Source organism: Acomys minous (assembly GCF_964271855.1).
Source record: "Acomys minous genome assembly, chromosome: 5".
NCBI classification, from domain to species: domain Eukaryota; kingdom Metazoa; phylum Chordata; class Mammalia; order Rodentia; family Muridae; genus Acomys; species Acomys minous.
This window is the reverse complement of record NC_140494.1, coordinates 118,674,783-118,700,996: the sequence shown is the minus strand read 5'-3', so window position 1 is coordinate 118,700,996 and position 26,214 is coordinate 118,674,783. Positions and strand designations below refer to the sequence as shown.

Genomic DNA, 26,214 nt, shown 5'->3' with positions numbered 1-26,214 from the left:
AAATGTAAAGAAGACCTGCCGGCCTCTACTTCCCTAGCATTGGGACTATATACCTGATTGGATTTATGGTAGTGATGGGGATTGAACGTAGTACTTCTTGCATGACAGGCAAATTATTCTACCACTTGAGCCTGAGCAATTCCCATCCCTAAACTAGATTCTGATTCTGATATCTTCCAAATAACCATTGTAGACAGACCATATAATAAATGCAAATTAAAACAAAATCTTTTGTTAGCCTAGGAAAGGAGCTAATCTCTTGACCTATAAGACCCTAGCCTGGGTGCTTTGCTATGTCTTCCTCTTATCCATAATGACATTGGGTCATATGAAAAAGAAGAGAACCCCATGAGAGAACTTCGGATCGATATCTATCTCTCTCTCTCTCTCTCTCTCTCTCTCTCTCTCTCTCTCTCTCTCTCTCTCTCAGGCATTGGAGCTGCTCACAGGCTAGACGCCGTGTTTTCCAAAGCTAGATAGACTGTCATGATTTGGCTATCAAGAGAAACAAAAATCTGAGGGGCAGAAGTAATTCTGGAGAAAAGTCTGAAGGTGAAGAATTACAGGTTGTGAAAAAAATACTTAGATACTGGAAACTTTGGTCATGGGATCCAGAAACACATCTGGCCCATGTGTATGTAGTCTCGACCTCTGTGTGGTACTGGTTAGTGGGTTTCAGTGTCATAGATAAAAAGTACAGTACAGGTGACATTGGAAGCAGACAGATGCTATGTGTAGTTCTAAAAGGATGATGTTATCTTCTTGGTGAGTAAATTCTGTCCAAATGGCTAGTAAAACATTCTCAGTGAAATATGGGATGGGAGATTGGATAACAAAGCACTGAAGTTTTATATTTCTTGTAAATGAAGCTTAACTTTAAATGGGGGAAAATCCTAGACCCCCTATGCCAGGGAATGTGAGTATGTTAAGTTCCTATTCACTTTCCCACAGTATTTCATGTGGCTCAGGCTGCTCTCCAACTTGATATGTAGCCCGAGATGGCCTTCAACTCCTGATCTTCCTGCCTCTACCTTCACGGAGCACCTACTAAGTGCTGGGACTAAAGGCATGCGCCTCCACCACCTGGCTTCCTGGGTAGTTTTTGAAAGTTCTTTGACTTCTAGGTTGTATGATGTAAGAAACTCCTTCTATGCCATCTTTAAGAAATATACCTAGCAGACTGTAGTGTTGGAAACCTTTAATCCCAGCATTTTGGAGACAGAGGCAGGTGGATCATTGTGAACTCAAGGCCAGCCTGATCTACACAATGAGGTCCAGGATAAGCAGAGGTATATAATAGAGAAACCTTGTCTCAAAACAGACCAACAAGTGTGGGCATGGTGCCGCACACCTTTAATCCCAGCACTCTGGGAGGCAGAGGCAGGCGGATCTCTCTGAGTTCGAGGCCAGCCTGGTCTACAAAGCGAATCTAGGACAGCCAAGGCTACACAGAGAAGCCCTGTCTCAGAAAAGGGAAAGAGAAAAAGAAAACAACAACAACAAACAAAAACCTAAAAGGAAGGTCTTCAGATTGAGAGTTAGTACCTTAGCATCTGAGACGAAGCTTACCAAAAACTTGTACACCCTACAAAGTGAGGGAAGTTGGACCTCTGAGAGGGAAGAATAGTCAGAAGAGTTGAGTATTTAAAAGGTTTGTTCTTGCCTAGAGAGACCTCAAATTTTAAGAGTGACTTATGAGATTCCTAGGTCTGGTGATCATAGCTCAATAGGAAAAAAAAGATGCTTCTCGATACTTGGGCTGTGGCAATAAAAATGTAGTCCTCATGAGAGTACATTCTAGCCAGTATAGGTGTGGGTGGATGGGTGTGATTACACCCAGTAGCGTGATGCAGAGAAAAGCGGGTCTCTGTGGTCTACAAAGTCAGTCCAGGACAGGCAAGGCCACACAGAGTGAAACCCTATGGAGGGGTGTGGGGGGGGGTGTTTTGAATATGAGAGATGGCTCAGTCATTAAGTTGCTCTTGGAGGAGACATGGGTTAATTTCTCCATAATCACATAGTGTCCCACAACTACCCATTACTCTAGTAGCTCCAAAGTCTTCTGACCTCTGGGCACCAAGCACACCTGCTATGTATACATACACACACGTATAGGTAAAACATACACATAAAATAACTTTTGTAAATGTATTTTTGAAATAGAGTTTCTCTGTGTAGTCTTGGCTGTCCTGGAACTCAGTCTGTAGACCAGGCTGGCTTCGAAAACACAGAGATCCACCTTCCTCTGCCTCGGGAGTGCTGGGATTAAAGATGTGCTCAAAAACAATTTTTAAAAAGGCCCTGCCTACCCTTCCAAGAGGGTTAGAGTTTGATTGCCAGCTCACAGATTGGGTGGTTTATAACTTCCTATAATTCCAGCTCCAGAGGTCCATTTCCTCTGTCCTACACATGCACATGGTCAAAACCACATAAACCATTGTCCCCCCGCCCCCACACACAGATGCACATTTATTGTAGAGTATCATTAGGATGTAAACAGAGGAGCCTTAACTAATTAGCTGGTGAAGAACTGTCAGAGAAGGCTTACAGTGAAATGGAAGATAGTCTTTCCACCCTTCAATAAGTGATTAGCTATTTGAATTAAAAGAAAATGGAATTGCAACTTTATGTTCTGTGTTAATAAGAAATTATAGCAAAAACAAATTAAAGGAAAAATTAAACCACAAAATAAAAAACAATCTTGGACTGGAGAGATGTTCTGTAAACAAATGTATTTTTAGGCTGGAGAGATGGCTCAGAAGTTAAGAGCACTGACTGCTCTTCCATAGGTCCTGAGTTCAATTCCCAGCGACCACATGGTGGTTCACAACCATCTATACTGTAATCTGATGCCCTCTTCTGGCCTGCAGGTGTACATGCAGGCGGAGAACTGTGTACATAATAAATACATGTTTAAAAAATAGATGTATTTTTAAAAATCTGAACATAACTAAAGCTTAAACACTGTAGAAACTATGGAAAAATAATCCATGAGACATAGCTTTTTCTTTTTCTGTTTACATACTGAACTTAAGTATAGACTAAGATATTTATGAAAAGAAATATTCAGCTTCACTAACAAAAGAATAGCAATCTTGACATTTTTACACTATCAGATGGGCCATGAGTTCAAATTAGATTCTGTGTGTGTGGACCACCTAAGTGCCATGATAGGGTTTGCTCAGTAAATTATAGTATGTGCCTGCAAAAATGAAACACTGTGCAGATATGTGTTGACTGACAAAACAGTGTCTGCTAAATATTAGAAGAAATTAATTCAAGTTGGGTCTGTGTATTCAAGTGAGTGGTACAGTTATATCTCTGTGGCTATGTATGCATGAAATGCTGTCTAGAATGTTAAATAAAGTATGGAGAGCCTACCAATTCCATGTAGTAATTTGGGATAACTTTGTTAACATGACCTCTTCTTTTTTAGGATGAAATGTTTATGGCTTTCCAAATTCATATTTAGTGTGTCTTCTACTTTGTGCTTTAATTTTTTTTTATTTAAGTAATTTATTCAGATTACATCTCAATTGTTATCCCCTCACTTGTATCTTTCTGTTCCCCCTCCCTCCCTCTTTCATCCTATTCCTCTCTCCTAGGTCTGTGACAGAAGGGGACCTCATTTCCCATTATAAGATCACAGCTTATCAGGTTTCTTCCTGGTAGCCTGCTTACTCTTCCTCTGAGTGTTACCAGGTCTCCCCACCAAGGGGATGTGGTCAGATAGGGGGCACCAGAGTTTATGTCCGAGTCAGTCCCTTCTTTCCACACAATTGTGGAGAATGTGGTGTCCATTGGCTAGATCTGGATAGGGCTTCTGGGTTTACTTCGTGCATTTTCCTTGGTTGGTACAGTAGTTTGAGCTGACCCACCCGGCTCCAGATCTGCAAGCTTTAATGGTCTTGTAGGTTTCTAGGACCCTCTGGATCCTTCTATTTCCCCATTCTTCCTTACATCTCTCACCTAGAGTCCCAATAGGAAGGCCCAGTATCTATCCCAATCTCTGGCTAAGTGAAGACTTTCAAATAAAATTCATAAGGAAGCATGTTTTGGCTTTCGTAGATTTATCCTAATTATCTGACTAATAAGGGACAACTTTGTGTGACTTACTGACACCTTTAAATTTATATGAGTTTGCTTTTATAACAAGTTTGCATTTTGATCAATGATTTGAATATTTCTTGAGAAACACTGGTGAAAGAACTTAAAAAGATAGTCTTAGAAGAATTATACAATTTGTTCTCGGTTGATTGGTTTTTCTATAGAAACTTTGTGTGTGTGTGTGTGTGTGTGTGTGTGTGTGTGTGTGTGTGTGTGTGTGTGTGTGTGTGTTTACACGTGTGTACATATTGAGATGAAATTTCTCTTTGTAGCCTATAGACTGGGCTGGCCTCAAACTCTCAGAGATCCACCTGCCTCTGCCTCCCTGAGTGCTGGGATTAAAAGCATCTGCCACTATGGCTGGCTGTAAACATATTTTTGTTGTTGCTTTTTGTTTTGTTTTGTTCTCGAGGCATATTTCTGTAGATTTAATAAATACTAAAGCAAATCTTCATTAAATAAAAATTGGAAATCTGGTCTGGTGAGATTCCCTCAGCAGATGAAAGTGCTTCCTGCCAAGACTGAGTTACATCCCCAGGACCCTCATGGTCGAATGAAAGAACTGACTCCACATGCTTTTCCCTCCTCAAACAAACATGTAATTTACAGAATTTAAGAAATACTTGAGCCGGGTGTGCCACGCCTTTAATCCCAGCACTCGGGAGGCAGAGGCAGGTGGATTGCTGTGAGGTCGAGGCCAGCCTGGTCTACAAAGCCAGGGCCACACAGAGAAACTACCAGGTTTCTGTCTCAAAAAACCAAAAAAGAAAGAAAGAAAGAAAGAAAGAAAGAAAGAAAGAAAGAAAGAGAAAAAAAAACTTGAAATATTGGTTGAGGAGGTGGGATAAGTTCCAGGCACGCACAATGAGTATCCGAGTTTAGGTCTCTAGAACCTACATAAAACGAACAAGAAGTTGGGTGTGACCCTAGTGCTTTGTAGGCAGGCAGTGACATGTTTATTCCTGGACCTTGCTGTCCTGTTAGTATAGCTGAAATGGTAAGCTCCAGGTTCAGTAAGAGATTTTGTCTAAAAAATAAGGCAGAAAGTAAAAGATACCCAAAGCTGGCTCCCCCCCCCCCCCCCCCCCCACACACACACTCAAGGGGCAAGCGCATCCACACACCTGTACCCAGATAACATAAATTATGGAAATCTCTTTTTAGTACTTGGTTTTTATTGAGATGCTTGTATGTATAAAGAACATAATAGGATGCCGGGTGTGGTGGCATGCTCCTTTAATTCCAGCACTTGGAAGGCAGAGGCAGGCAGGTATCTAAGAGTTCTACAGGAGGTCTACAAAGCAAGTCCAGGACAGCCAAGACAACACAAATAAACCCTGTCTTGAAAAAACTGAAAGAAAAAAAGGAAGGAAGGAAAAAAGAATTTTTTAATCTTGTTTTTCCTTGAAATGGTAAGATACTTTAGGCTGGGCATAGTGGTGTATGCCCTTAAGCCCAGAACTTTGGAGGCAGAAGCAGGAGGATCTCTGTGATTTCCAAGATAGCCAGAGCTACATAGTGAGGTCCTGTTTTGAAAAAACAAAACAACAGGTATTTCAAGGATCCCATTGACCACACCTCATTTTGAAAACATTTTCCTTGGCATTTACTATTATCATCTATGAAGTAGTTCACCATTTACTATACATAGGGTTTTTTGTATACCATGTCTTTATAACACTAAGGTTTAATTACTTTATATTTAGGTACACAGTTGATGTAATTTTTAAAAAGATATACTGTTTCATTGCATCCTTTTCCTGTCTCAGTAAATTAAACAATTCAAAGGGATATATAGAAAGCAAGTTCATTGTATACAGTGAGGTGGAATAATTTCCTGTTATAAGGTAGTTTAATTAAAATTGTTACTAAAATAAGTTTTATCTGTATAAAATGCAGCCTAGATTTAAAATAGCATTACTTTTCACAGGTAACAGTAGCTGCCACACAATGTTTATCCTAAAGTTTTAGCCATAGTTGTGTTAAGTGCTAACTTCTAACCTTCCATAGTACCTACTTAAAAACAAAGGAAAAATCAACAGCATATGCACACCCTGTTTGCCATTGGTTAGCCATTTTCTGTTTGATCTTTGTTTATTTTAGTTTAGTTAATTGCTTTTCCTTATAGGAAGTCAGGTATTTGGAGAGCTCTGACTGTGCTATTTGCTGGGCTCTCATCCTTTCTGTTTAAATAATGCAGGTACTTTGATGGAAACCTGGAGAAGCTCTTTGCTGAGTGTCATGTAATTAACCCAAGTAAAAAGTCTCGAACTCGCCAGATGAATACAAGGTCATCAGCACAGGATATGCCTTGTCAGATCTGCTACTTGAACTACCCTAACTCGGTGAGTACCTGGTAGTTTAAGGCTAGCACTTTGTAAGAGGATAAATCAACTTCCATCACTTAAACAAAGGACAATCTAGAACCCTTAGCCTGTCAGTAGGATTAAGAATAAAGACAGACGAAGGTCCCGGTTCTCTTCCTGTTCTCGTCCCTTGTTTATTTTTCAGACTTGTCCAAGTTTTCTTGAAATGCTTGAATCTTTTTTGAGTTTATTTTATCACTATTTGGAGAACTGTGTAATAGGCAAACCGTTTATAAACTTTTTTATACAGGTTAAAACAAATTTAAAACTTTAACTTATTTTCTCAAATATTTAAACCTCTTTGTACATTATTTTTTGGTACTTTCAGGACTTTATAAGATATTTTTCAATTATATAAATCTATTCTGGCATTCTTTTGTTGTTGGGTTGTTTTGGTTTTTGGTTTTTTGAGGCAGGGTTTCTCTTTGTAGCCTTGGCTGTACTAGAACTCTCTGTAGTCCAGGCTGTCCTCGAACTCACAGAGATGCACTTGCTTCTGCCTCCCGAGTGCTGGGATTAAAGGCGTGCGCCACCACTTGTCTCTGAATAGGTTCTTAAACATGGCAAGTGGGAGCGGAATTACACTAGACTAGAACCGAATAATAGGTGTTTCTCTCTAAAAAATAAAAGCCAGGGTTTGTAGAATTACAGTGGTTTACTTTTAGTGCATCTAATGAATAATTTTTAGGGTTAAATGAAGTCTTCATAGGAGGATTATATTTGTGGCGTAAAGATGTTTAATTGCTTGGAATTAAAATATTTTTATATCTAAGTTTAACTCTACAATAATTACAACCATTTTGCTGATACTTTCTGCTTTAATAAACAGTTCTTTCTCATAGTTTGATAGTTATCAGGTGTTTCTCAAGTGTATGTTTCAGATTTCTCATTGCTATCTTAGACCTTTAGATACATATCGAAAGGAGTTCATTTAAAAGCACTAACTTGTTCAAATGGTCAGCTTTTCTGTTCTGTTTAAATTTTTTCTTTCTTTCTTTCTTTTTTTTTTAAGTTAGAAAGAATGATCAGTGAACTAGTTTTGTAGGGGAAACTTGAACTATATTTCTGAGTTCTCAAGTCCAGGTTGTAGCTCTTACACTGTGTTTTCCCTAGGAACTGAATAAGATCTTGCCACCTTCCCCCCCCCCCCAGCTTCAGTATAGTGGTTCCTCTTTTATTCATCTCTTTAATTTTAAAATACTTGAGCTAGTTGCTACAAATATCAGTTACATTTTCAGTGCCCTTGGTATTGCCCAAGATTCCTAACAAAAACTTGAAAATCGGGACTAGACATTTGTAGTGTACATTTTGGCTTTGTATACAACAGATGATGGAGAACTTAAACCATTAGTTTAACATATCAGGAACTATTCTAAATTTTAAGGACATAATGAAGAATAAACATGGGTTTGTCTTCAGATAACTCAAGCTAGCTGTTCAGGGTCATGAGGCACTCGGAAAGCATGGTAGGCATTTTGAGGTAGCAAGTAAATGATGCTGTAAGAACATGTTGAAAGGACCTGTGCATTGTTTCTACAGCCCCCTCAAACTTACATTTATTTATTTACTCTGTCTGTGACTGGATGTGTGTGGAGGCCAGAGGACATCTTGTGGGGATTGGTTCTTCCATCGTGCGGATTCTGGGGATTGAATTCAGGCAGTCAGCCTTGGCAGCGAGCACTTTTATCCTTCTGCCATCTTCTCAGCTCGGTTACTTTTCCTCTTGCTGTGACCATGGACCTAACAGAAAACAACTTCAAGGGAGTGTGTGGACTTATTTTTGCTCATGGTTAGAGGACATAGCAGGTGGACTGTGCAGGAAGCAGACAATGCTGGGTTTTTTCTTTCCACCTTTTATTCGTTGTGAGTCCTCAAACAGAGGAATGGTGTTCTGTCTGCTTCAAGATAGGTTTTCTTTGTTAATTAATTCTCTGAAAACATCTTCATAAGCAAACCTTAGGGGAGCGTCTCTTGTAAAGATGCTTGATTCAATTAGGTTAACAGTGAGGATTAACATCCCTTGTGAACTTGACACCTACCTGGCCACATTAGACCACAGTACAACGTTGGCTCAGTCTGTTGCTGTGACTAAATACCTGAGACAGTTAACCTGAGGCAAAGCAGTTGGATTTGGCTCATGGTTCCAGTGGCTTAGGTTCTTGATCTTCTTTGCTTTAGGTCTGTGGGGAGAACATACTTTATGATGTGGTCCGTGGTGCAGTAGAGATGCTTACCTTGGGGGAGGCAGAGGATACAGGGAGAGGAAGGGACAGGAAATCCAGTTTTCCTTTCACAGGGACATTTGTAGTTATTGGACTATCCTTCCAACTAAGTCTTACTCCTAAAGGGTCTGCAACTTCCCAGTAACCTCACAAACTGAGTCTTAATATACAGGCTTTGGGGGCGGGTATTTAAGAACCAAACCGCAATAGACGCGCTTCATTCATGAATCCAGCAGATCTAAAGGGGCTGACCACTGAGGGTATGATGAGCAAGACAAGAAAATGTAACAGTAAGGCGAGGGCTAAAACCTTAAGGAATTGAGAAGTGCATTTAAAGTTAAGGAGTTAAAGTTTATTGGAGAGTTATTTTAAGTTATGTGGTTAATTTAAAGAGCTATGAATGGAAACTACTAATGTTATGAACAATACAATCACAACAGTTATTTTCTCATTTCTAGGTCAGTATACGCAGGTGATTGTTTTTGTTCAGTTTTAGCAGAGTCACCCGAAATTCTGCGTGGAGGTTTATTAATGTGTTGAGGAATTTCTTAAGAAACTTGTTGGAGGGCTGGAAAGATGGCTTAGAGGTTAAGAGAATTGGCTGCTCTTCCAAAGGTCCTGAGTTCAATTCCCAGCAACCACATGGTGGCTCACGACCATCTGTAATGAGATCAGGTGTCCCCTTCTGGCTCTGGCAAGCAGCAGAGCTCTGTATACATAATAAATAAATAAATCTTTAAAAAAAGAAACAAATTTGCTGGGGCTGGAGAGACGCCTCAGTGGCTAAGAGCGCTTGCTGCTCTTCCAAGGGTCCTGAGTTCAATTCCCAGCACCCACATGGCAACCCACAACTGTCTGCTATCTTCTGGTGTGCAGATAGACATGCAGACACATTTCCCCATATATATTAAATAAACAAATAATCTTAAAAAAGAAAGAAACATGTTTATTTGGACTACTCTGTGAAACATTTACAATTTCCTTTTACTACATAAATGTTCAGTACCTTCATTTTCTTAGAAAGCAATTTTGCGCCGGGCGTGGTGGTGCACGCCTATAATCCCAACAGAGGCAGGTGGATCGATGTGAGTTCGAGTCCAGCCTAGTTTACAAAGCGGGTCCAGGACAGCCAAGGCTACACAGAGAGACCCTGTCTCGAAAAACAACAACAAAAAAAAAAAAAAAAGAAAAGAAAAAAGAAAAAAAAAGAAAGCAATTTTGCTATTATACAGTGGCCACATGAATAGAGGCTTTTTAAAGTAAATATATGGGTGTATGTGTGTGTTGGGAGTTTTTTGTTTTCATTTTCAGAGACAAGGTCTCACTAGCTCAGGTTGGTCTTAAGCTCATGATCTTCCTGTTTCAGTCTCCTTAGTTACATTACAGGCACACATTAACACACTTGACCTAAATAAATGTTTCTAGTAGCTCATATAGTACTTTGGAGTTAACTATCTAGGAGAGAGGGTCTAACCTTGAATTTACTAGTTTTTTTTTTGTTTTGTTTTTGTTTTTTTTGATTGAGCACTGGGTGAATTCAGAGTCACCACCTTTGTTACACCCAGTTCAACCACCACCACCTGCCTTTAATCCCGTCACTCGGGAGGCAGAGGCAGGCAGATCATTGTAAGTTCGAGGCCAACCTGGTCCTCAAATTGAGTCTGGGACAGCCATGACTACACAGAGAAACCTTGTCTCAAAAAACAAAAGAAAAGAAGAACTTGCTATTTGAAGCCCAGCAGTGATAGCAGACGCCTTTAATCCTAGCATTTGGGAGGCAGAGGCTGGTGGATCTAGGCTAGCTTGGTCTACAGAGGGAGTTCCAGGACAGCCAGGGCTACACAGAGAAAACTCTGCTATTTGGATGTAGTGGCACACATCTTTAATCCTAGTGCTCAGAAAGCAGAGGCAGCCTTATCCACCTCCACAGTGAGTCTGTCTTTCCCCTACCCACCCAAAAACATTTAAATTAAGAAAAAAAAGCCTTTGAACATTATTTGTCATGTGTGTAAGGTAAAATATTAGAAATTAAACACTTGAGATCCTTTAAAGGTCTTTTTTTGGTTTGTTGTTGTTGTTGTTGGGTTTTGTTTGTTTGTTTGGGTATTTTTTGTTTGTTTGGCTTTTGGTTTTTTGGGACAGGGTTTTTCTGTGTGGTCTTGGCTGTCCTGGACTCCCTTTGTAGACCAGGCCAGCCTCGAACTCACAGCGATCTGCCTGCCTCTGCCTCCCGAATGCTGGGATTAAAGTCGTGCGCCACCACACCCGGCCATTTCTTTTTTTAAAGATTTATTTATTATGTATACAGTGCTCTGTCTGCATGTACATCTGCAGGCCAGATGAGGGCATCAGATCACATTATAGGTGGTTGTGAGCCACCATGTGGTTGCTGGGAATTGAACTTAACGACCTTTGGAAGAACAGTCAGTGCCCTTAACCTCTGAGCCATCTCTCCAGCCCTAAAGGTCATTTCTGTTATAGAAGATAGTCTACAAGTTTGAATTTATTTACAGCATAAACACAGTCAAGTTTCATGAGTTAAGAAAAAGCCCAAGGAATCAAGAGAGTTAGACACAAGGTAGTTAAAAGCAAACATGTCAAAGAGAAAAGGAAAGTATGATGAATTAAACGAAGTGTAGCTGGAGTAACACACTTTTCTTTAACACAGTGATATGGCTGGTTGTTCAGACCATAGGTTAGGTTTGCACTCTCTTTAGATGGAAATAGTGATTTATTTTTACTGGTTAGGTAATAAGGTAATATTCTCAAACTGTCCTGAAATTTACTGTTACTCTAAATGGCTTTTATCTCATGATCTTTTTTTTTTTTTTTTATCTTAGCCTTCCAAGTTCTGAGTCTGTAAGCATTCTGTATGTCTAGCTAGCTAATGTATAGTTTTGTAAAGTATTCTCTGATAATAGACCCCAAAGTAGAAAGTACAGTGAACATAGTGACTTAGGACTTCAGTAGTAATTTATTAACTACTGTGACCATTAATGATTCCTGATTGTGTAAAAGAATGACATACAAAGATTCTTGTGCACTTGGGGTAGGTTAGTGTATTGAGATTCTTATACCTTTAAAGTTGACACATTGTGTTTGTTATTCTGCCTAAAAAAATCAACTTCAGGACTGGGCTATACTTTTTTAATGTCTACAATGTTTTGCCTGCATGTTCTCCTACAGGCCAGAAGAGGGCACCAGATCTTATTATAGATGGTTGTGAGCCACCATGTGGTTGCTGGGAACTGAACTCAGGACCTCTGGAAGAACAGCCAGTGCTCTTAACCTCTGAGCCATCTCTCCAGCCCCTGGGCTATTCTTCTTTACATTGCTACTTTTCTGTATTTAAATGAGATCTATATAATTGTTGGTCCTCTAATTCTTTGCATACGATACCGTGAGCATCCATGTTGTAAGCATATTTCAAATAATAGCTACTTAGAAAAGGTACTAGACTTTTAAAAGTACCACTTAAAAGAGAGACAGTAAGAAGAGCTAGGAATAAATTAGATGGGAAATTTGTGAAACAAATGTTAATTATTAGGAGAGATACAGGGATGGCTTGAATATTTAGGATGATAGAGTAGTAGGTGAAAACTACTGAAACAGTCCGTTGTGGTAGGACCGAGTGAGGATTAAACTGCTAGGTGCAAGAATAGATAGCAGCAGAATAGGGCATACCTAGGAGAAGTTAGTGAGTTGTAGGAAAGGAATTTCAGAGAAGGTAGATTATGCAGGATAGGATTTTGAAACAATATGGAAGTTGAAACAGACTCAAAGATGCTTTATCAAACGCCATAAATTAAAGACTGAGAATCTTTTACTGTGTAAGTAAAGTGTTTCTGTGTGGCATCACAACTTTGAACACTCAGAATCAAAGCTAAATTTTCTATCATTTTAAAAGCCAATTACCTAAATTAGTAATAAAGTCACACACACCTTAAAGTGATACACTCTCACATTGCTGTGCAAGCTTAAGTGTAGTAACTATTTGCAGATGCCCAAACCCCTTGTAAATTGAAATAGTTGGTTTGCTTCAGTCCCCCAACTGGAAGTACAGGCACATGCCACTTAAACATATCTATGTGGTAATAGTATTGCTTAAAAATTCTCACATCAGCTGGGTGGTGATGGCCCATGCCTTTAATCCCAGCACTTGGGAGGCAGATGAGCACAGATCTCTGTGAGTTTGAGGCCAACCTGGTCTACAAAGAAGAGTCCAGGACAGCCAAGGCTACACAGAAACCCTGTCTCGAAAAACAAAACAAATCTCACATCCATGCCAACACAGCTTTACCAGTCTAAAAGGTGATAAGTAAATTGATTTGGTTTCTAAAATAGAACATTTTTTAAAAATTGAGGATTTTTTTACAATGTATTTTTAAATGACTTTATACAAGTAATACTTGTTCAGTATTAGCCATAAATATTGTAAGATTAATTTTATGTTATTTATTTGACAGTGCTAGAGAATCTAACCTAGAACATCAAACAAATTAGACAAAAACTGCCACTGAGCCATATCGTCAGTCCTGTAAAATGTTCAGACAAAAATACGTTAACCACCATTTCTTTGAGTCTTAAATCTTATATATAGTACACTATACTTCATTCAACCATTACCTCTAAATTATTAGTCTTCAAAAATATTGCAAGTTATGATTAGAACAAAATCTGTTATTAATCTTTCTTTGTTTTGAGGTCAGGTGTTACCTGTTTGTCTCAGCCTGTCCCAAATCCCTTCAATTCTCTTGCCTTAAGCCTCATATTGCTGGAATTATAGGTGTATATCATCATGCCTGGCTTTCTATTATTCTAACTAATTATTTTATAGTTGTGGTAGTTAATCCAAGTATCTTAGCTTGCAGGCTAGTGTTTGAACATATAGTCAAGACTTGTCCTGAACTCTTGATCCTTCTACCTTTATTTCTCTAAGTTCTAGATTATAGACATACGCCATTATACCTACTTTTACAATGAACCTCTCGATTTACTAATTTATTATTATTGGTTTCTCTCCCTTCCTCCACACCTCAGGGTTTCACTATGTAGCCCTGGCTGCATAAAATGTTAGTTGCGGTCCTCTTCTCTTCCACCTCTTCCCGCCCCACCCCCCTCCATTTGTTTGTTTCGTTTTTCCAGACAGGGCTTCTCTGTGTAATAGCCCTGGCTGTCCTGGACTCACTTTGTAGACCAGGCTGTCCTTGAATTCAGAGATCCTCTTGCCTCTGCCTTCTAATGCTGAGGTTAAAGATGTGTCCCAACCATGCCCCACTCAAGATTATTTTTAAATTTTAAATATTTTTATATTACCTCCCACTCCCCCACCCCCACACTAAACTTAAACCTTTTAATATTCATTCCTCCTTTCCTAAACAAACGCCTTTTCATTTTTAAGGACTTGTTTGTCTTGTACCTTTCATCTAAATAGAGTCAAACTGTGTTAGGCCTTTTGTCGTTGGCTATTTTCATTTAGCATGTTTTCAGGGTTCATTCATTTTGTAGCACCTATCCGAACTTTATTCCTTTTTGTGACTAAATATTCTATTATATAGTTGTTTCACATGTATTTGTTGATAAATGTCTGAGTTGTTTCTGTATTTTGGCTGCTGTGCATGGTGTGACTGTTGTTGTAAGAATTCATATTTTCTTTTCTATTCAGTAATACATGGTAGAAGTATAACGACGGGGTCATGTGATACGGGTTGAGTGAGAGTAGTCCTCATGGACCTCAGTTGGTGGGACTTTTGGGAAGGATTAGGAGGTTGTTGGAGGACATGTGTTAGTTGGGTGGCTTTGAGGCTTTAAAAATCTATGCCATTTCCAGTTAGCTGTCTGTGTCTTGTGCTTATGATGCACATGTCCTGCTGCCATGCTTCCTTGCCATGATGGTTATGGACTCTAACCTAGAACCTTGAGCTTCAAATTGAATGTTCATTTACATATTGCCTTGTACTGTTTGTCATAGCATTAGAACAGTAATCAAGACAGAACTCATGACGGCTGCATTTAATATTTTGAGGTAGTTGGTGCCTTGTTTTCCAGAGTTGTGATAGCTTTTCACATTTTTATCAAACAGTATATTGGAATGGGCTTCCAATTTTCCATCTCCATACTTGGTAATATTTTTTTAATTACATCTCCCCTAGTTAGTATGTCATAGTCTGCTATTGTGGTTTGATTTATGCCTCCATAATAGCTAACATCTTTTATGTTCAGTGGTGTGTTTATCATTTACTCAAACTTGTTATTGTCTACCTCTGTAAACTTTGTATGCATTTCTATTAGGAAGTCTGTGTTCAAAGTATATGCATATCTAGATCTCATATGTAGAAGTTAGTGGTAGGAGCTTTTTGGTTGTTGTCAAATGACATTTTAGCTACTATGAAAATTATGAACTAATAAAGCTTTGAGGCAATATGTAGTTTTACAGCTCTTCTTTTACCTTTGAAAAAATAACATTTATTTTTTATTTTCATTACAGTATTTTACTGGCCTTGAATGTGGACATAAGTTTTGTATGCAGTGCTGGAGTGAATATTTAACTACCAAAATAATGGAGGAAGGCATGGGACAGGTAAATTGATTTTCACTTACAAAATTTGTAGTTTTTAGGCACTTACATAAATACAGCTAGGTAAAAGTTTCAGGATTAAACATTTATCTAGATTAAAAGTCTTAAAAAAGAAAGAGAAGACGATGAGTTAGAATATAACATTCTAGTTAGCAATCTAGTCTAGGTAATGTTTTCCTAGCAGACATCCCCTCTGATAATCTCTGTCAGGCTCATCCTGATAAAGAGCTCTGTCTGGCATTTTGCTTTTAACATTCCTGTTTTGTATTGAAAAAACCAAGGTATTACCTTGAAGGATAGTGACACTCAAAGACGTATTTGCTATGATAGAAAGGGAAAGGATTGAGATCCTACAAACAGGAATATGTCAGCAGAACCTAGCAATGTGCCAGGCAGTGGTAAGTGTCGTGTAAATGTTGCTGAATGAAGGCATAGTTTAAACTTCAATCTTTTTCAGACTATTTCGTGTCCTGCTCATGGTTGTGATATTTTAGTGGATGACAACACAGTTATGTAAGTATTTCTGATAGATTCTGCATGTCAAATGTTTTGTTGGTTAAGCCAAATTAACTTTGTTTTAGTACTTACTAAAAAGGTAAATTATTAAGATTCTGAAGAGACTTTTTGTTCCATACTCATTCCTTTATAATACAAAAGGGACACTTGGCAAACTTGATAGTCACTTTTATGGTAAATTTGGCAATATGTGATACTTAATTTTTTGATAAATCATGAAATTGTATAATGAGATAATGTTAATTGATGTCCTTTGGAAAACAGGCTGAGACAGAATCAGGGAAGAGTTTGAAGGCTGGAAGTGCCCAGTTAGTGTGAGGTCTTGGCATTGATCTATCAGCACCCACAAAAAATAAGCAAAACTGGAAAGTAATAAAAAGGAATGTGGCTCATTATGAAAATACTATGCTGGATTAAAGAAAGGATAGACTCAGTACAGGTACATAATTTCTGAGAAAGGAGAAATTCAGCTGTGATGCAGCAGAGTACTCTTGATTTATTAGTCACTTACTGCACTGCTCAGGGATACATTATTCTCCACTGGAATGAAACAGTGCACCTGTTTCAAAGGTGCACTACAGCTGAGGGTTGTAAACTAGGTTTTCCTACAGATGTTTCCCTTTGGAGGGAGGGAGGAAACTTGGAAAAAGAAGCATAGTGGATTCCTGGTATATCTATTTTCAAGCCTGATACAACTAAGTCACTAGCTCCTTAGAAACCTTTTTTTATTTGTGTCATTCTACCTAGCTAGTCTACCTTTCTCTTGAGCTCCTCCAAATCCAAGAGGGCTCCTTAGCTCTCTTTTCTAGAATTCTCTTCTACCTGTGTCCTGGAAGCTGCTTTTCTGTTGTTCCTCCAAGTCCAGAGAGAGGATCTCTATTTTTACCCAGCGCTCCTTCTGTTAAGGCTCTTCAAAGCCAAAAGGGAGAGGGAGCACTATCAAAGGTTGCTTATGAAAGAAGTCTCTAGCTCCTCCCCTGCACCCTTGGCAAGCTGAACCATGGCACCTTTGTGGGGTGTGAGAGCATCTCCAGGGCAAGCCCATAAAGGCCAAACTTTACTGTAGGGTAGCTCCAGGCCGCCCGGCTTTCTTCACATTGGAATTTTGCTTTCTTGTTTTGTATTGAAAAAACTGTTACTTTGAAGGATAGTTACACTCGAAAGACCACAAGACCTCTCTCTCTCCAAAGCAACTTGCCTTAAAATAGGCAGGAACTTTCCATTCTTTAGCATTATCATCTATGGAGGATTTAGAGGCATACCCAAACTTCATCTCTTTAGGACACACCCAATTTCATCTGACAAATGTCATATCTATTTATACTTTTATATTTTGCTAACAATTAGGCTTTCTATGTACAATAATCAAATATCTTGTAACATGGTATAAACCCCAGGATGCTTAGCACATTGAGGTCTTGAATGATCCATAAACAAACTATATAATTAGTTTTAGGTAATTGTCTAAACAGAAAGTTTTATCTGTGATTAAAAATTAATAACCTGTGTATTTTAAAAAGTAAATTTAACCTAATTAAGCTAAATTAACCTGACCAGCACAGCTTCTAAAGCTTACATATTCCACTTAGGACAGTTTTTAGAGTGTGAGTGTGTGTGTGTGTGTGTGTGTGTGTGTGTGTGTGTGTGTGTGTGTGTGTGTGTGTGTGTGTGTACACACCACAATGCATGCATATAGAGAGTTGCTTCTTCAACTAAGTGGGTCCCAGAGGTCACACTCAGGTTGTTAGGCTTGTTAGAAAATGCTCTTCCTTAACTTCCTGCTAGTCTCCATTCTGTTCGTTCGCTCTTTGTTTTTCTTAATTTCTTTCTTCTTTTTGAGACAGGGTTTCTCTGTAGAGTCTCTCAGAGACCCACCTGCCTCTGCCTTCAAGGTGCTGGAATTAAAGGCAGCAATACCACCACCCAGCTCTGTTCCTACCTTCTTAATTTCAGTCTTATTGGTTCATTTGCAACATATTTACTACTGCTGCTAGCTCTGCATTAATCTTGTTTGGCTTAGAGTTTATCCTATTTCCATTACTGTTTAAGTTACTAAAAATAAATCAGCGGCCAGCACTGTTCCACTCCCCTTTATCATTACCTGTACGTTCTTGTCCATTTTGGTCTTTCTTTCTTTTTTTTCTTTTCTTTTCTTTTTTTTTCTTTTTGGTTTGTTTGTTTGTTTTTGGTTTTTTGAAACAAGGATTCTCTGTCTAACCTTGGCTGTCCTCGACTCACTATGTAGACCAGGCTGGCCTTGAACTCACAGCGATCCACCTGCCTGCCTCGCAAGTGCAGGGATTGAAGGCGTGGACCACCTCGCCTGGCTGTCCATTGTATTCTTAAGTGTGTTAGTTTCATTCCCCCATCTAGTGCCTTATATCCTTTGATTCATTCCAGAAATTACTGGTAATTTCTTTAGTTTCATTCAGAGAATGCCATTCCCCAAAACGTTTACAATAATAGGTGTAACATAAAAGTTTAAGTGTTAATGTATATGATAATCAGTATTAAAAGGAAAAATTATACCTTAAGACTAGAAATAACAGTGGGGAGGTAGTGGCACATGCCCTTAATCCCTTTTTTTTTTTATTTAAGACAAGATTTCTCTGTGTAGCCTTGGCTGTCCTGGACTCGCTTTGTAGACCAGGCTGGCCTCAAACTCAAAGCGGATCCACCTGCCTCTGCCTCTTGAGTGCTGGGATTAAAGGCGTGTGCCACCACACCCAGCTTATTATAGTAATTTATATAAAGATTTTCCTCCAAATTGAAACCAGAACTCCCAGGTGAACCAAGAATCCTACTTCTGTGCCCATACTTACTAAAGGGAAGAAAATTAGTATCTCAAAAAGATATGTGGATGAGAGATATCCCATGTTCATTGAAAGATAAGTGGCACACACCTTTAACCCCAGCACTCGGAAGGCAGAGGCAGGCGGATCTCTGTGAGTTCGACGACAGCCTGTTCTACAAAGAGAGTCCAGGACAGCCAGGGTTACACAGAGAAACCCTGTCTTGATAAACTGCCCCCACCACCACCAAATTGTCTGCTATGTAAGCATAAGGACATGATTCCTATAACATACCTGGTAAAAAAGAAAAATAACAAAGCGAATATCACTGGAGGAACAACACCTGAGTGTGTCCTGTGACCTACATGTGCACACGCAGTAGGATGCATATAGCTTGCCTACTCCCCAAAAACTAGGGAGGAAGGGTAATATGCCTATGTAATGAGCAGGCAGGGACATTATGAAAAGATATTTAAATTTCACATAAAGCTCATGCAGTATAAATTAAATTTTGATTTTCCAACTTAAAGTTTTTGTTTGTCTTTTTGTTGTTTTGGTCTTGGTTTTTTTAGTATTTCAGATTGGATAAAGATGATAAAATTATGGTAATATCTAAATTAATGGGGATAAAGTACCAGAGGGGGGATAAATTGTTACAGCATTTATAGATTGATGCTTGACATTTTCCAAAATGCTTGTGTTCTTGGTCTGTCTTTTCGTAATTTTAGCACTTGGGATATGTTATTGCACTATTTTGTTGTTATTGTTTTGGCTACTGTTTTTGATGGCTTAACTAGTAATTTAACAGTTTTGTCTTTAGCTTACAGTAGCTTCACTCTGATTTGTTTGGGTCTGGTTCTGTCTGTTTGTCCTGTGTACAGATTTTTGAACTCTAGATTCAGAAGTTAATAGTTTTCATAAAATTTGAGAATTTTTTGCTTATTTCATAGGGTAAGGGTGAGGCAGGGTATCACTGTGTAAGCCTAGCTGGCTTTGAATTCACATTGTGTCTCTTGTCTTCCCAGTGTTGGTTCTTGTGTTCTTAGTGGGTGCTCTCAGAGTCTAGAAGAGGGTTATCAGGCCTTCCTAGAGCTGGAGTTGCCCGTGGTTGTGAACTAACTAATGTGGGTTCTGGCAGCAGAACTTGGCTCCTCTGAAAGAGCAGCTGGTGCACTTAGCTGCTGAGTTTCCCTCTAGCTTGATACGTAGCTGGGGAAATCCTTGAACTCCTCATATTATTAGCTCTACCATCCAAATGCTGGGACTGCAGGTACCCAGATGACTGTGCCTAGCTAGTCCATTCTCTCTTAAAACACCTCCTCCTCTTTGCATGTATTTGCATGGGAACATACATTTATTATGCACGCATGAGTTTGAGGGTGTGTATAGAGAGCCAAGCCTGACATTGGGAGTCTTCCTTGATTGATCTACACTTTATCCATTATGACTTAATCTCTCAGTTGAACCTTTGCTTCAGCTAGCCTAGCTGGCCAGCTTTCTCCAGGGATCCCTGTTCCTGAATTATTTATTAGTACTAGAATTATAAGTGGGCACCCTTTATTTATGTGGGTGCTGGGGATCTAGACTCCAGTATACACACTTTTATGGCAAGCCCTTTGCCCACTGAGCCGATGATGATGAGATGATGATGCCCTTTTTGATCATATACTAACCCCATTACTCATTGATTTCTCTCCCCACCCCTCACCCCCCCACCCAATTTCTTGGAGGATCTGTTTTTTTTTTTCATTTGTACGTTTTCTTCTTAATTTCCAAACACTCAAAAAAGAGTTTTACTGATACGTCTTTGGGTCAATAGATTTTAAGTTCTTTTTATTTATTTGTGTTTATTTTTATGTGTTCTGCTTTTTTGCCATCTTATGTGTGTTCAATCTTTTCAGTCAAGATTTTATTTCAATTATACTTTTTTTTCATGGCTGGGGAAATAAAATTATACTTTTCAGCTATACAATTTTTAGCTTGGTTTGGTAGTTTTCTGTAGATTTTATTTATTGAGAGGCTTTGCTAATTTCATTATTTAAAACTTAACATAATATATATTATATATTTTATATATATATTAGCTTCTTTAAAAGTTTTCCTAACTCAAAGACCTATGCTGTCACTGAGAGTTCTGTTGATTCCTTTCCCTCAAATGTGGCTCACATTTTGTTCTTCTCTTTATTAACTAGCATAATCTTTTTGTTTGTTTTTTGGTATCTAACATAATCTTTAGTTGAAAATGGAACCTTTTTTACATAGTAAACTGTGTTGTTTTCTATATTGGCCTGGTTCCATTCCTATCTTGGTCACTTCTGTTTTGTTCTTTGTTTTTTTAAGATTGATTTATATTTATTTATTTTGTATACAGCGTTCTGCTTGCATGTACACCTGCCCACCAGAACTCATTGTAGATGGCTGCGAGCCACTATGTAGTTGCTGGGGATTGAACTCAGGACCTCTGGAAGAGCAGACAGTGCCCTTAACCTCTGAGCCATCTCTCCAGCTCCCCTGTTGTTTGTTTTTTTAACCCGCTGAAGTGTTTAGATGCTGATAGTTCTGTTTAGAATTCTCATTTTTAAAATCTGCCTTCCTATGGATCATTCTTTATCCATATAGCTCTTCTAGTAATCTTGGAATAAAAGAAAGCTTATATCTATATATTGTAAAGTGCTCTGATTACAAGTGTATGCCACCATGTCCAGCTGTTTGGTCCCTTAAATAACTAACTAGTTTTAATGATGTTACCTGGGATTGTGGTGGATTTGAGTGTACCCCCCTCCCAAAGAGAAAAAGATTTAGTTTTATGTCTGTATTTTAGAAGCAGACAGACAAAATTTTTTTAATTAAACGATGTGCCATCAAATTTTTAGTAGTTCCTCTCAACTCTCTACTAAGTATGAGGAAACTGCCTTTATACCGTCTTTTAGTGGATTGGTAGGAAAAGTATATGTGTCTGTGTCATTGCTCTTAACTGCAAATAACTAAGACCTATTTTTGCCAAATTTTGAGTATCATTTACATGGAATGATGTAGCATGCATTTAAAAAATTTTTTTTTACTATTGTGTGCGTGTGTATATGAGTTCAGTTGAGTGATAGCATACGTGTGCCACTGAGCATATGTGAAGGCCAGAGAACAACTTTTGAGAGTAGTTCCTTTCGTTTTGGGTACCAAGGGTCATCAGGCTTGCTCAGCTGAGCTGGGCCGTCTGTATTTGTGTGCTGTGTGTCTGTGTATTCTATGGGGGCAGGAGGGAGAGAAAGTGTGAGTGAGAGAGAGTGTACATAAGAGTATATTTTCTTCATAGACATTGTATATGTGTATATATGTATTATTTTTGTGTAAGTTTGATTATCCGGATAATCCATTGACCAGTGTGTAACACTTTAAAGAATATTTCTATATGTCTTTTGGAAGACAACACTGATTTTCTTGGGTTATATAGGGACTAAAATATTAAAGTTCATTAGATACTGCCAAATTATTTTCTAACATGTTTGAGCTTATACACCTCACTAAATATGGGAGTTCTTGTCTTTTGGCTATTCTTGTGAGAATATGGTTTTCTAGTAGATAATATCTATTTTCTAATAGATAATCTAAAGCCTTCTTTCTACATTTATTATCGTTTAGGTAGCTCTTTAATGGGTTTTTTTTTCTACATTTATTTTTATTGTGCATACATAGGATGGCATGCATGTGGAGGTGAGAAAGCAGCTTGTGGGAGTTGGCTCTCTTCTTACATATAGGCCTTGGGGACCCTTTACCTACCAAGTCATCTCTCTAGCCTTCCATAGTCCTTTTAATGAAGTTCTCACTGCACTATTTCCATTCTTAAATTTGGTTTGGTCTATTAGTAACTTTGTTAAGAATTTTTAAAGTATTACAGCAATTTTTATTGTATATATTGTACACACACACTAGTGTGGCTTGCCCTTTGTCTCTGAAAGATAACTTATTTTGATGAACAAAATTTTCATTGTATCTCTAAACATTTTGTTAATAATGAGGTTTACAATTCTTGTCTTACAATAGAACAAAATGAATGACCCTTTATTCTCTGCAAAGAAACATACAAAACTCTTTTGACTTTGATAGTTTTAAGTAGGACGCTTAGCATAAAAACAGTAGTATACCTTCTCCTTTACAGTGTAAAGAGCTCAAGTTCACTAGCAAATAAATTCTTAGTTGAAATGTAAAAATGAAGCAATTTGTCAAGTTTTGACAAATAATGCTAGAGTAAACAATACATTGCTTACTGGTAAGCCCAAGTAACTTAAACTTTTAAAATGTTATGTAAATATATAGAATGAAGTCAGAAGAGGCAAAGAAGTGTTAGGGGAACTGCAAGAGACAGACTTCGTAGGGAATGATGGGTCAGTACATGGTCTTTGTCCTTTGCTCAGTTTCTCTGACCACATGTCTGTTTTGGACAGAGGAGTTAAAGGGTCAAAGAGGATTGCTGTGACTATTGGGTTTTGGAAATCTTAATTTTTTTGTGTCTGTGTCTTGGGAGGATGAGCAGGATTACTGAGTTTTGAGGTCTTTGGAGTATTTAGTGAGATCTTATTTCAAGAAAGGAAGAAAAAGGGGAAGTAGAGAAAAGAGAGGTGATTGTATATTTATAAAAAATTATATGTGATGTTATTTAATTACTTGTATCTGTAATTTATATATCAAAGGGAAAAAGACTTTAAAGGAAAATGTTTATTGAAACTTTTTTTTTTGTTTTGTTTTGTTTTGTTTTTTTGGTTTTTTGTTTTTTTGGTTTTTTTTTGGATTTTTCAAGACAGGGTTTCTCTGTAGTCTTGGCTGTCCTGGACTCGCTTTGTAGTCCAGGCTGGCCTCGAACTCACAGCGATCTGCCTGCCTCTGCCTCCCGAGTGCTGGGATTAAAGGCGTGCGCCACCACGCCCGGCATTGAAACTGTTTTTTAACTGAGGTGCTTTATATGCATAGGTGCTGTATTTAGTAGTTGTACTAGCTAGTTTTATATTAAATTAATACAACTAGAGACATCAGAGAGGAGGGAGCACTTACTGACAGCATGCCTCCATAAGAAAGGCTTGTAGGCAAGCCTGTAGGGCTTTCTCTGAATTAGTGATTGATGATTTGGGAGGACCAGGCCATTGTGGGTGGGGTCACCACTGCCCTGGTGATTGTGGGTTGAACATGTCTAACAAGCCACTAAGCAGCATGCCTCCATGGCCTCTCCATCAGTTCTTGCCTACAGGTTCCTCTCTGGTCAAGTTTAGCCCTAAATGCTTTCCATGGTAAACTGTTATAAAAGTGTAAGTGAAATAAACCTTCCCATGTTGCTTTTGTTCATGGTGTTTAATCACAGCAAAGTCACTTGATTTCAAATCACAGTAGCGTTCCAGAGTTTTACTGTGTAGCCTCAGATGCCCTGGACTCACTTTATAGACCAGGTTGCCCTCGAACTCAAAGATCCGCCTGCCTTTGCCTCCTAAGTGGTGGGATTACAGGTCTGCGCCACTGCTCCCAGCTTGCATTCTTTTTGTTTGTTTGTTTTTTATTGTTGTTTTGTTAAAGCAGGTATGATTTAAACTCCAGTTAAATGATTCTAATGTTGTACTCCATGTGTATAGAAGGCATGCAGGAGAATCTGTTTTGACTACATGAGAGATGCCGTCCACCCAGAATTGGTCAAGTGACTTTACAACAAACGTGATAGCAACTGGTATCCCCTAAGATTAGCTTATTAATAGCTGGAACTTTAATTCATCCTAACAGTGCTATTCTTGACAGTATGAGGCTATTTTCTGTATCACACAAAAAAGTTTAGGTGGAAACTATTTCATTTTGTTCTTACAAGTAGTACATGCCAGATTTATAGATTACTTCCCAAACTATTATCAGCTATAATAAATAGTGTGTAAGCTCATTCTCCATGGTTGTGGGGGAAGTGGGGACGGACTGCCTCTGACAGGCACTCTGGTGCCCCTGATTTGATCACTTTGCCTTGGTGGAGAGGCCCAGCAGGCACACAGAGGAAGGGGATGCAGGCTATCCAGATGAGACTTGATTAGGCTGTGGTCGTATGCTAGGAGAGAAGGTCCCCTTCTGTCACAGGTCTAGGGGAGGGGAATAGAGCAGAAGAGGGAGGAAGGGTGGAAACAGGAAGATACAATACAATGAATAAATTACAATAACAACTTAAAAATAGTATGTAAAATCAGAAGCATTATGGATAATGAATGTATAAAATGTCTTTGAAACTAGAGCATCTGATTTAGAATTATGTACTCTTATTAAACTGATATCAAATACACAAGGCATTAGGCTTGCCATTTTAATGGTGTGTGTGTGTGTGTGTGTGTGTGTGTGTGTGTGTGTGTGTGTGTGTAAAATTTCACTGGTGGAGTTGTTACCATCCCCTAGCGCCTGATTTTATTGTTGTTGTTTGATTGATTTTTTTTTTTAAAGACAGTTTCATTGTGCAATATAAGCTAGACTCAAAGGAAGACTCTCCTGTGTGAACCTCCAAAGTGCTGCGATTATGTCAGTTCTAAAATAGTTTTACCATTCCTTTTACATTCAGCCATTCTCACATCTTCCAGTACTTCACCAAGCACTCATCTGGCTTCTGGTTTTTTGTGAGTGTTCTTGTCATATGCACAGTACGTCTGAGATTTTGTGGGGCACCCATTTTTAATTCCAAGTGTATGTATTTAGGAGGGAAGTTGAGGAAGCTTGTGCTAGTGCTGTGCTTTTTACATGTTTAGGAGCTGCCAGATAGATTGTTAAACCTTGCTTTCAACATGCATATGAGGGTTAATTCATTTACGAATACTTATCAAACACTTTTAATAGTTAAGTCAGTATGATGGGTACAGGATTGTTGTTGTTGTTGTTGTTGTTGTTGTTGTTGTTGTTTTGGGTTTTCGAGACAAGGTTTCTCTGTGTGGCTTTGGCTGTCCTGGATTCGCTTTATAGACCAAAATATCTACTAAGACCACATCTTGCAGCCTTTAGACTGCAATGAGAAGTTGGCAAAATAGAATATTTAGAATATATGATATGAGGAAGTTGTCTATCCAAGTCAGATTACAGAAACTTGGAAGTCATTGTTTAAACTAACAGATTGACTGATAGAAGATGTACATTTTGATATTTTCAGTATAGGTAGTTTTATGCCATGGCATAAACAGTTTTTAAAGTTACATATTATTATACATGTGGTGAAACTTGGCTTAATAAATATAAACTTAATCAACTTCTTTTATTCTTGGTTTCAGGCGCCTGATCACAGATTCAAAAGTTAAATTAAAATATCAGCATTTAATAACAAATAGCTTTGTAGAGGTAAGTAGCTCTTTTTTTAACTTGAGCTTTCAAAATTCTGTTTATTAATAAAAATACTAGCTAAGGTTTTTGTTGTGTTGTTTTAGTTTGGTTTGATATAGTTTGGTTTCTTGCAACAGGGTCTCGCCATGTTGCCTTGGCTGGCCATGTTATGTGGACCAGGGTGGCCTTTAACTTGTAGGGATCTACCTACTTCTGCCTGCTACCATATTTAGAACACCTACTTTACTTATTTGTCTTTTTTTTTTTAGCTGTGATATTACCTTTTTTTTCCCCTTAAGATTTGTTTATTATGTATATAGTGT

General features: G+C 38.4%; 1 protein-coding gene across 3 annotated transcripts in view; it reads left to right on the top strand.

Annotated features, from left to right (window-relative positions):
• ARIH1 (ariadne RBR E3 ubiquitin protein ligase 1) overlaps window positions 1-26,214 on the top strand; it is an 83,835-nt gene that overhangs the window by 35,205 nt on the left and 22,416 nt on the right. For all 3 annotated transcript variants that reach the window (XM_084781397.1, XM_084781396.1, XM_084781398.1), the window contains 4 exons: window positions 6,308-6,452; window positions 15,183-15,275; window positions 15,730-15,785; window positions 25,843-25,909. In XM_084781397.1, the coding sequence (XP_084637523.1) occupies window positions 6,308-6,452; window positions 15,183-15,275; window positions 15,730-15,785; window positions 25,843-25,909 (361 nt within the window). The remainder of the gene's footprint in view (window positions 1-6,307; window positions 6,453-15,182; window positions 15,276-15,729; window positions 15,786-25,842; window positions 25,910-26,214) is intronic.